The sequence below is a fragment of the Mytilus trossulus genome, chromosome 14, assembly GCF_036588685.1.
Source record: "Mytilus trossulus isolate FHL-02 chromosome 14, PNRI_Mtr1.1.1.hap1, whole genome shotgun sequence".
NCBI classification, from domain to species: domain Eukaryota; kingdom Metazoa; phylum Mollusca; class Bivalvia; order Mytilida; family Mytilidae; genus Mytilus; species Mytilus trossulus.
In genome coordinates, this window is record NC_086386.1 from 34801797 (window position 1) to 34814276 (window position 12480).

General features: G+C 30.7%; 1 protein-coding gene across 2 annotated transcripts in view; it reads left to right on the top strand.

The window, feature by feature from the left end:
* LOC134695911 (uncharacterized) overlaps nt 1–6593 on the top strand; it is a 44711-nt gene extending 38118 nt beyond the window's left edge. For both annotated transcript variants that reach the window (XM_063557396.1, XM_063557395.1), the window contains exons 16-20: nt 354–549; nt 2803–2872; nt 3732–3961; nt 5363–5513; nt 6364–6593. In XM_063557396.1, the coding sequence (XP_063413466.1) occupies nt 354–549; nt 2803–2872; nt 3732–3961; nt 5363–5513; nt 6364–6591 (875 nt within the window). In that variant the 3' untranslated portion in view covers nt 6592–6593. The remainder of the gene's footprint in view (nt 1–353; nt 550–2802; nt 2873–3731; nt 3962–5362; nt 5514–6363) is intronic.
* The last annotated feature ends 5887 nt before the right edge of the window (nt 6594–12480 follow it).

The window sequence follows — 12480 nt, forward strand, 5'->3', positions numbered from 1 at the left end:
TGGACTCGTGTGAAAATTCGTCCAATTGACGATCTTACTTCATCTTCTTTTTCATATTGTATCTTGAAGAATCTGCGAGTAAGCTATTTTGCAAAATTTAGATGACTTATTTAGGCATCCGTTAAACGTTTAGTATTGGTGACTTCAATATTACCATAAACTTTCTCCGTGTATTCTACCTTCATGTAAAAGCTATTGATATAAAAGTTAAATACACCATAGAAGATGCCGGTCGAATGCTTATTACATTAACATTGTAAACCAATTTGATTTTTCTTGGTGTTAATACAATTAAGAGTGATTCTACCTTAAAAACATACAATTTGCATCATCTTGTTTATATATCAACACAGGCGCAGTTATCGGAAAAGAATTGCTGGTATATTATGAAGTTGAGAATGCAGGAACAATAAATGAAACATATGAAGTAGCAATAACAGACGACGACTCTGCTGCAGTATTACCAAAAAGAAGACAGCATACAGTGTTTGCAGGTTACATAAGTAATGGATCATTTACATTGAAGCCTACCTCATCATCTGTTATCTTGTAAGTTTACTCGTGGTTTATATACTATTTTTTATTGTTTTATTAAGAGATATTGTCTCATTGTAAGCATTTGAAAATTCTTTCTAGAAATTCAATTGGAAACCTTCTTTTACACAAAACTTGACAAAATGTTATCTAGAATGTAGTTGTATAATGAATTTACGTCAAGGTGGTAACCTCGTAACTGTTTCATACGATGTTTTAGTTTTAATGTTTTTCTATGTAGAATTGTAAAAAATATTGTTCGAAGCAGATATGGTGAGGGGAATACTCCTTGTGACTGTGAGTGTTTTGAAACCATACTAGATTCTTTGATCCCTTTACTTGTGTTTTTGTTTTCACATTTCATAATACTAGATTTAATTCGATTTTAGTAGACAAAACTAAACCATATTAATATCAAGAGGGGTATTATGTTAAAATATAAATACCTTGATAAAAACAACAAAGAAAAAGTTGTTCCAGATATGACTGAGATTATATATATATATCTTTTGGCTAAACGAGGTAAAAATGATACTCTATGAGTCATTATATTACCTTTAACAGTTTGCTTTTAAAAAAAACAATCTTTAGTTCCAGGAAACACTTGAATGCAGGATTTGTACATTATCATTCCAAGAGCTTCTTGAACCTTGAGCGTCCCTTTTTTCCCTGTCGTTAAGCAGATTATTAGAACATTTTCTGTACATTTCATTTTTTTAATAAGAATTTCCAAAGGCACTTTATGCAAATTGTATTTTGCTTAACACATGAATTCTCTGAGCTGACAAAAATAAAACACGGATAAAAGTTGATCAACAGTGTAAGGTATGGAATTAGCTTAACCTTTAGTTTATTACAACATCAGTTGTATTTGAAATAAAATAATACCAGCAGATTTGTTTAGAACTCATGTAAATATACGTCCAACAAGCGTTTGACTGGTTAAATGTACGCAATCAGCCGAAACATTGATAATTCTATTCAACTGAGATTGTATTCTACCTCGTCTATACGAGCGAAGTTCGCACGCACAATCGCAGTGTTGAAAGGCAAGTGATGATTCATTGTGATTGTAGGTGATCAACTTAGACCACTCGGCTAATACTTTAGAAAAAAATGCATGTTATGTTTCAATAATTTCCTGAAAAATATTTTACAAGAATATCGTTTTATATACAAGTTAAAGGTTGTTACCCCAGAAAAATGCATTAGTTTTTTTTATGTTAAAAATGATACTTTCGAAATAAGAAAGCATGTTTAGTGCATATATTTATCTATTTCTTGAAATATCGACATATAGTCCACGTCGACCTAGATACAGTCAAATATGATGATTTTAACTTTTCAGTTTGTTATTGTCCCGTTTTTCACAGATCATACCCTCTAAGCCTCATCTTATAAAGTTACTTTATATATCTCAGTTAACAAAAAAACTGAAACAACAAAGTAATTGGAAAGTATGACTGAAATCTACACTTAATATGTTACTAGTTCATAATCACGAATTGTTTGATCGATACGATTTGTTTGTGTCCCAATTCACTAGCGACATGTTTATTGCGGTCTTAAAACTTTAGATTAAAGCAAGTAACGTTGTCTGATCTATATTTAACCAATAGCGTCTACTTTTTCCGAAGTTGGCTACCTGTCAATAAGCATAGCTATGATGCATTCCTAGAAGAAGACACACTGAACCAGTCGACGTATCCGGTCAATCGTGTGTTGAAGTTTACAAAATGTTCTTTTGTTTTGGTTGCTAGCTTAATTGTCATTTTATAATTAATATATGAGATTTGAACAGCGATACTACTTTCGCCTAAACAAAGCGCAGTTTTTCGGATTGGATTTGACTTCAACTTTAATTATATAGATCCACTAATGAGTATAATGTAGACACAACCCACGTTGGACATAGCAAATAATATGCATGGATCTTTCATTATTATTCTCCATTTTCATGTTTTTAAACATTCTTGAACCATTTAAGTCATATGTGATATGTGATGCACTTGCTGTGTGCGAATGGGGGAAATACAATGTAGTAATTGCAGCCCACTTCTTCTAAGATAAATATCTATGAAATATCCGAAAAAGGTAGAATTAGTGAATGAAATGAAATTCACTGTTTATTAAATACATTAGTTACGAGGTATCTTTTAATTACATTACTTAAACATGTATGCGTTCGTATAACCAATAAAGACATGGATGGATGAATGAAATACATATATATTATATACTCCCTAATTAATTCACAAATTATTGTAGGAAATTCAGCATAACAGTCTACATGGGTAAGACCTCAGAAATGACTCAGAGAATTTCGAAAACTGTCCTCGTAAGTATAAAACATAGTGTTTGAGGTTAACCATATTGACCTAAAATTCTCTGCCGACAAATTTAAATGACCAATGTTTTTGCTGACAAAATTCTAGTCTGGCGTACTAAGTTATAATCCTGGTATCTATGATGAGTTAATATAGAACAACACGGTCAATTCCAATGCTGGTCGAGGAAGATCTCATGTCAAAAAAACTCATATCTATAACTAATATAAAAAAAAGTATTCAGTAGTTATCGTTTGCTGATGTGGTTCATAAATGTTTTCGGTTTTTATTATAGGTTAGAGTTGGTTTATTTTTCTGTTTAAATTGTTTTACACTAAGGTTTTTTGGGCTCATTCAACATCTTATTATTTCTGTATATGGTTAAAAAAAACTATCCTACAACACTGATAACCTTGATTATTATAGTGGTGACGAGTACCACAAAAAGTCCACAGAACACTTTGACCAAACTATGAAGCACCATGCAGCAACTTAAAGTTTGCCCAAAACCATTTGTTGATAACTGTTACGCTTTATGAGGAGTCGCGTTTCTAATAAGGACCTCATATCAAAAGCCCTTACATTTTTTACTGGAATAAAACTTCCTTATGAAAAATGCTTTGTTTAAAAGAGGGAGTTTCGAATTGCAAATATTTTACGAATATGTTGTGAAACAAAAACGACATTTCACAATCAAAAGTTTTGGTAAGAAGTAAGATAATCAAAACAAAATTAAGATGTCTTTCTACGGAAAGCTGAAAAGAACTAATTTCCTGATTTTGCAGATGGAATGGGGAAAAATACTAAACTCTTATCATGCTCGAACGGGATAACTTTATTTGACGCATATGTGGACATTTATCTTTTAAGATGACTGACATTGAAAGACCAGTGTGCACAATTGTATCATTGAATGGAACTTGTAATCGTTCTTCGTTGAATACAGCACAATGCCATAAATATCACTGGTTCGCAGATGCCAATATTTCTTTCAAAGGAACTGAGTTAGAAAATATAACTTCATCTGCTGGATCAGCAACCGAATTGTTAATTGATGATATTTCTGGTCTGAGATATGGTCCAGTGAATATCAGTATCAGGTATGCTTTTTTTCATTTTGAGGATGACTCACACGGCGTCAAATAAAATACACATTAAGGTAGATTGTGGGGTCTTAATTTAAAAATCCATACATTTCTTGTTAATTTGCATTTGTCAAAATGAAGCTTATATCAGACTTTTTTTTCAATCATGTAATAAAATGTATGAGTCACACTGCTTTTTTCACACTACGGGTTAAGCAAAATTGTCATATTTTGTATAGATCATGCATGGAAAACTCAAATTTGGGTGATAAAAAGAAAACCTCACCATGGAATTTTAAGATAAAATATGAAAATATAGCTCTAATTACATGCTTTCAGAAAGGAAAAGAAATGATATGGTCACGGGACTCGTTTTCGTGCTACATAATAAAATATGTGTAAATTCACAACAATATCTATTATAAAAGTAACTTTATCGAGTTATGTTTCCTTATTTATGAGTTATGTTCCCTTATATCTGAGTCACCAATCCTTATCTGGCACAATTCAAAAAAGATAAAAAAAACTAAAATAATTCGATTTTTGGTAAATATAACCGTAAATATAATAAACAAATCATTTTCTATATCAAAATGTAAAGTTTGACATGAATTAAATAGTACTCTCAAAGTTTGCAAATTTCATTAAATATCTTGACCGATTGTTTTCTGCTTTTTCAAAATCCAAGATAGAAGAAGACACCTCCCTATTTTCTTTAAATATCTAAGCAGGGAATGCAATAAGTGTTTGTCTTTTTTCTAAGGTCATAAAAAAATCAGATTTTACATTTGTTTCTACTTCTAACCTGCTTCCAAAAAAAAGTGAATGTTTATTGTTAATGTTAGATACTATGTTTATTATTGTGTATTAACTTTGTATTCGCATAATGTATAATCTAGTCTCAAATTGTATTGGTTTTAGTGTAATCATAGTAATAAAGAGTCTCATATAAAGAAGACAGATGCTAGGCATTATTTTGATTGGAAACATTGTACTATATTTTACAAATTTTATGAACTTTCTATTAGGAATTGAACATTTTAATTTTCATTTTATTAAAAATGAAACATTAAAACATCCTGTTTTAGCATAAGGTAATGCATTTATCATAAAAAAACTTGGAATAACTATTAACATTAAGGAAACAACATACGAGAGAAGGTAATCAATTTTCATGGCATCAAATATCACAATTGACATATGACGGATGACGAAATGAATAAAATTCCAATTACAGGTTACAATTAAGAAGACTATATCAATAAGGAGCATTGTATGAAATCAAACCCCAAATCGTATTTAAATATTAAAATGTAAGATTCAATGCAAGAAACCACATTGTTGCCGTTCTGCAATGATTTTAAAATAGCTATCGTGTGTTATATGAATTAACATTTTTGTTTAATTTTAATACAGAGGAAGTTGCTGTACGCCCTCAGTCGTTATTGCAGCTGTCGATACTGATGGATACATAGCATTGTGTAGAATAGAGTTGTCAGATGGAGAAATTGTCAAATCAATGGAATCTTATGACATAGATGTTACAATAAAAGAAAAAGACAAAACGGTAAAATTACGATGTGAATATCTAGAAAATAGATTATCTTGCTCTTTCATACATAAATTATTCAAATTGAACATAGATGGTGAAAAATATCCAAAACTGCAGTAACCTTATTTCCAAAATGTAAGTTTTGCTTGAACCTCAAATCCGTAGAGACGTGAATAAATTTATTCTATTATCCATAGTTTTGAAAAGACAAAAGAAAAGACGAAATTTTCTATGGAACATTATGCATTGTTACAGATATGTACATTGTTAAAATACAATGTTCAGTACGAAAAAATGAAAAGATAAAAAAATATATAAATGTGTAATGTCTAACCATAAATCTAAAAAACTTATCACACAAATAAACTTGTAAAAATAGAATGTCTTGAACGCATTACGGCATTTATACTGGTCAATAAAAATGTCCAAAAAAGGCCATTACCAAAATCATACTTTTTGTTGTTGTTGAATGGTTTACTTTTAAAGTATAACTGCTGTTCTAAATATATATATATCTACCACAATTAATGTTATAAATCTTGTGACATTTAGTACATTTAGAACTTATGCATTTAGAAAACAGTATTACTTTTGGGAGCAAACTGGTCAATACTTGAGGCCTTAATACAAACAAAATGTAGTTTTGTTTAATTTATTATTCCCTATTCTACTGTTATTAAAATAAAACATTTATGACTATCAGGGCTGTATATGTAAATGTTTTTGAAGCTACACATCCCCTTATTGTTCTCAGCATAACATAATAGAAATTATGTTTCAACCTCTTTTAAATAACATAAAATTAGATATTTTTTGCATTTCAATGTACTTTATAATATTTTCAAATATGCTCATTTGTTTGTAGGATGTTAGTTATACAAGAATCGTCATAACGGTAATAGTGTGTGCAATCATTGTCGTCGTTGTTGTGTCGATTTTGGCATTCATTAATTACAGAAAATTTAAACAATCTTCACGTGGTAATATGAATTATAATGTAAGCCAAAACACTGCAAGTGGAATCACAAATCAACCAACGAGCACTGTAGAATACCATTCAGTCAAATCAGGTGACGAGAAAGACAACATGTGAAATAGATTTAAAACCTGTCTGATTTGTTGTTTAACATTATATATTTAGATTCAGCAATTACTGTGTCTTGTTTTATTTTTATTGCAAAACTTGTTTCATATGTACATGGGATCTGTACTGACTATTTACATTTTCATTTAATGATATTTTTTTTGTTTTTTTCTAATAAATTATGTTTGATTTTTAAAATACAACTGAAAGTGTTTGCAAGTGCATAGCGTTTCTGTGTCACTTTCATCTATCAACAATAAACTGATATCCCTATGGTTGAAAAAAAAAGACTAAAAGACAAACAGACAAACAACAATACACAAGTCACAACATAGAAATCGTAAAATTAGTTCAATGACTTATGTTTAACACTGTCTCTATTCCTACTTCAATCAACATAAATTGTGTATTGAAATCCTTTTCTCAATTAGTACGAGTAAGGAAATAGCGTATTATATTGTTATCTCCAACGGAACCAAACCATCAATTGATGCCGTCGGAGCATGAAGTCGCTTTTGTTATCTCCATTCTTATAAAAAAGAGACAGAAATCAACGTCAAGTCATACATTGGAAATTTGTCATATGTCATGTCAGCTTGCCATTACGTTTTCACGGCATATTGTGAATTAATGCTAGAAAAATTGGTGACGTTATCCAAACAAAATGAAAATTACAAATGATGTTGAATAAAAAATGTGTGTAGACACTTTTTATTCTTATAGATTACGAGAAAATACAAAGGACAAAATCAAACAAGGTATTTCAGGGAAGGTATATAACACACATGCCAAAAATCAAAAAGATAAAAATCACAAAAGTATTGATCTGCGAGGGAATTTCAAAATTAAACGTCTCTTATCAAATACCAAATCAAAAACTGAAACGTAACAATCGAATGGACAACAACTTTCATATTCCTGACTTGATACAGGCATTTTATTAAATTAAAAATGGTGTTTAAAACCTGGATTTATAGCTAGCTAAACCTCTCACTGGAATAACATATTTGATTATAGGCAGAGGTTCCTGACGTGGGACAGGCGCAAAAAAAACACGTGGTTAAACATTTTTTTTTTAGATCTCAACCCTGTTTTTTGGTAACAGCATAATAATTTAATATTTACTTCATCAAAATATAATAATGAAGCTTATGTCCTACTTCGGTATACAAAAACACATTATTTGACCGTTGCTAGGCATTATTTTGGTTGCTAATCTTGTTGTTTGTAGTTCAATTTAATGATTTCTTTCTCGGCTGTTGCTTAGCAACTGTTAGGTTGCAATGGTCAATATGTCTAGAAAAAATAATAATGACAGTGACTCAGACATCATATATGAATCAAAAACCATTTACGATAGCTAAATCTTTAAATATTGCTTTATTTATGCCTCATATGGTAGAATTTACATTTTGTGTAACCGTTGCTAGGCAATATTTTTGTTGCTAGGTTGTCGCTAAGAATTTTTCATAACTGAAATTGAAGTGGCTTTTCATTTGCAACCTAAAGTTATTGTTAAACAAACAATACTATTTTGAATTATGCAAATGTGTAATGAAAAAATAATGCATAAGTGATAATTTGGCTATTTAATAATTTAATCCTTTTACCGGAACATCAAAAAATTAAAATTTTGAACCAGACACAAGTTGGTTCCTTTTTCCTTTTTCGATATTCTAATTTTGAAAAATATTACAAGTCCAAACTAAAAAAAATTTTTCCTTCAAAATTTGTTTTCCTCAGAATTTTTTTGTCCTAAAAATTTTTTTTCCTCAAATTTTTTTTTTCCCTCAAATTTTTTTTTCCTCAAAATTTGTTTTTCCTCAAAAATTTTTTTTCCTCAAAATTTTTTTCCTCAAAGTTTTTCAAAGTTTTTTTCGTTTCCTTATTCGTTTTCTTTTTCCTTTTTCGATTATCATTTCCTTATTCGGTTTCTTTTTCCTGATTCGATTTTTATTTCCTTATTCGGTGTCTATTTCCTTATTCGATTTCCATTTCCTGATTCGATTTTCATTTCCTTATTCGGTTTCTTTTTCCTTTTTCGATTATCATTTCCTTATTCGGTTTCTTTTTTCTGATTCGATTTTCATTTCCTTATTCGGTGTCTATTTCCTTATTCGATTTCCATTTCCTGATTCGATTTTCATTTCCTTATTCGGTTTCTTTTTCCTTTTTCAATATTCATTTCCTTTTTCGGTTTCTATTCCCTTATTCGGTTTCTATTTCCTTATTGGATTTTCATTTCCTTATTCGATTTCCATTTCCTTATTCGATTTCTGTTTCCTTATTAGGTTTCTATTTCCTTATTCGGTTTCTATTTCCTTATTCGGTTTCTATTTCCTTATTCGGTTTCTTTTTCCTTATTCGGTTTCTGTTTCCTTATTTGATTTCTTTTTCCTAATTAAATTTTCATTTCCTTATTCGGTTACTATTTCCTTATATTTACAACTATCAAACATCAACACACACCAAACTGGATGTAATTGAAAGATATCTAGAGGTCAATATACAGGCTCGAACAAAAGACAAAAAAGGAAAAATATAGCGAGCTTTTTTGGGATGAAGATGTAGTAAAGACCGAACGTCAGTTTTAGTCGGATATACTTTAATGTTAGTCTAACATGTTGTTCTGGAACTCATTCCTTATTTATTCGTCAAGTGATCTTCATTTTATATTGTTAACGTTTCATTGCGTACATCGCTTAATGTGCGCCAGTTTTAGGAGTTTTATACAGGACAGTGTAGGAATCCATGTTACTTTCCCCTTTCTCTGAATAACGAAAACTGCTCAGCGGGTCATGTGCACAACTACAAGGAACATTCAGCGGACACGTTGTCCAAAGGAACAATTCATGGCTAACCACAGCGTGAGTTACATTTAAAACATTACAAATTTTGTATTTACATCAGCCAGTAACTGTTTTAATATCTTTTCTTATGTTATAAAGAAATTATGAACATTTTACCGTTCAAACTGTTCGTATCTGCGATGAAACAACTTAATTCCAGACAGAACCAGACGTGTGCAAGACTATTTATCTATTTATTATTATAAAGAACTTTAACGGCTTTATATATCTACGAACTGTTTATCCGTATATTTTATGGACTTAACGTATCATTGAACACATTGTAAAATTGTGTTTATATTTGTATTTTCAGTTTTTCATCTTTTGGATTGGTAGTAAAATAAAAGTCAGCTCCTGATTGTTTTATCCTTACATTTACCCAGTCATCTTGGTTACACTCACTGGTCCGGTCAGTACACATGTATAGATGTGTATATATATCATTGATTCAGTGGCGATGGCAAATAGACACTGATAAGTCTTGAATGAAATTTTATAGTTTTGAATGTTTCTTCATCAGTTGACTAAAAATAAGTGGAGGTATGTTCTTATTGCCGACAAGAGAGGCACTCTACCAATATTAATTTGTGCATAAAGCGATTGAAAGTTGTTAGATACTGAATGCTTTTACCACAAATGCGCCTAAGTTTTGATCTGTGTATATATACTTAAAATACGATGATAAAATTCATGTCTTTTTCAGGATTTCTGTCAGATCCAACCATGAAGTAAGTCATGTTTGTGAGATATGGTTTTAGTCCATGATGTTCATGAAGGATCTGTAGTACAAAGTATATCACTGGATTGAGCTCTCTGTCTAAGTGTATCATTAAAGTGCTTTGCTTTGAGCTGAGTTCATTGCAGTGCAATTCATTTTTTGTGAAATAACAAGTGTGGACACAGATGAGTGTGGATAGTATGTTTGGATGTTTGACAGTGTCTTATGACAATAAAGTTCTATGTTTTTCCTATATGGTGTTAATAACTGTGTTGCACGGTGACAACCGATCTGAGCATTAGAAGTGTTATTTATTTGATATTTTTTTATGTTCAATACAGACATGGGGAGACAGTAATTACATTAGTTACCAAATGATTATGATAGAACATGTTCTACATCTTTGGTTTTGGATACATTTTGTAGCTGGGAGAGCAATTGTTAATTTCTGTGTCGATTTGGTCTCTTGTGGAGAATTGTCTCATTGGCAATCATACCTCATCTTCTTTATATGTATTTGCTTACTATTGGTATGGTTTTATTTACATTACTTTGTGGTGGATCGTCAGTATCATTAGTAAAAATTTTTGTTAAAATGTCGGATTTCTTCCTCAGATTAGAATACATTTATTGGTTTTAAGTAATGACAATGGCTTATGTCTGACATGATTATTGGGGCTAAATAAGATAGGAAGTAAACCTCTGTGCTGATTTATTTCAATTCTTTATATCTCCTCCAAAGCTGGTCGAAGCAAAGACAAATTTTGACCAATATAAAAATGATTTCACCAAAAGAACCTTTGTGAGCATGCTTCAAAGACTCATAACTGCTCCAAAAGTAATCCGATCGAATTTGAAGCATGTCAAACAGATATAATCAACATCTACTTAATAAGTCTTAATATGTCCAAATACCTAAAAAGCTATTTAGTACTCAAAAGGTATTGCAAAATTATTCCTTTTCATTTTTTGTTTTGTTATATGGATACAAATATAAGTGATACATGTACCAATACAGTATTTGTTGTGGTATGCAAGTGTAGTAATTAACATTTACTGTAACAATGTTAATTCACACAAATTAAGAAATAACAAATGAATGGAACAGATACTCCGCAGGGTGCTGCTTTATACGACTGCAGAGGTGGAAACCTGAACAGTTGGGGCTAGTATGGACACAACATTCAAACTGGATACAGCTCTGAATTTGGGTTGTGGTTAAATAGTTGACACAACATAGGTTTCTGACACAGATTGCATGTGGTCTATTAGAACTTCAACTTGAAAAATTTAAATTGGACATTTACCTATTTTGGTCCAATATCCCAAATCTAAATACATGGTTAAATTCAGAATATCATAGAACCCAAAGAATTCATTTTTTTATGAAATCAAATAATGTTTAATTTTAGACCCTTTAGACCTCCATGTGGACCAATTTGATAACCGGGCCCAAATATTAAAAATCCAAATACACGGTTAGATTCGGCATATTGAAGAACCCCATATATTCAATGTTTATTGAAATGAAACAAAGTTCAATTTTTGACCCTTTGGATCTTAATGTAGACCAATTTGAAAACGGGACAATACTGTGCAATTAAATATTCCTGGCTATTGGCAATACTGTGCAATTGAAAATTTCTTGCTATTGCGCAATATTGTGCAATTAGATATTTCTTGCTATTGTGCAATTCAGTGCAATTACAAATTTCTTGCTATTGCACAATACTGTGCAATTGGAGATTTCATGCTATTGTGCAATACTGTGCAATTGAACATTTCTTGCTATTGAACAATACTGTGCAATTAAAGATTTCTTGCTATTGCAGAATACTGTGCAATTGAAAATTTCTTGCTATTGCACAATACTTACTATTAGTATAATAATTTTTGACCCCGATTGGGACCAACTTGAAAACTGGGCTCATAATCAAAAATCTAAGTACATGTTAAGACTCACCATATCAAAGAACCTCAAAAATTCAATTTTTGTTAAAATCAAGCTAGTTTTAATTTTGGACCCTTTGGACCGTAATGTAGATCAATTTAAAAACAGGACCAAAAATTAAGAATCTTAACATGGTTAGATTTGGCATATCAAAGAAGCACAATAATTCATTTTTTTTATGAAAGCAAACAAAGTTTAATTTTGGCCCCTTATTCCTTGGGACTAAAACTCCCAAAAATAATCCAAACCTTCCTTTTGTGGTCATAAACCTTAATAGATTTCTATTTACTTATGCTAAAGGTATTGTTCAAAAAACCAAGAAAAATGCTTATTTGGGACCTGTTTTTGGTACAATGAAATATTGTTTTAGAAATTGATAA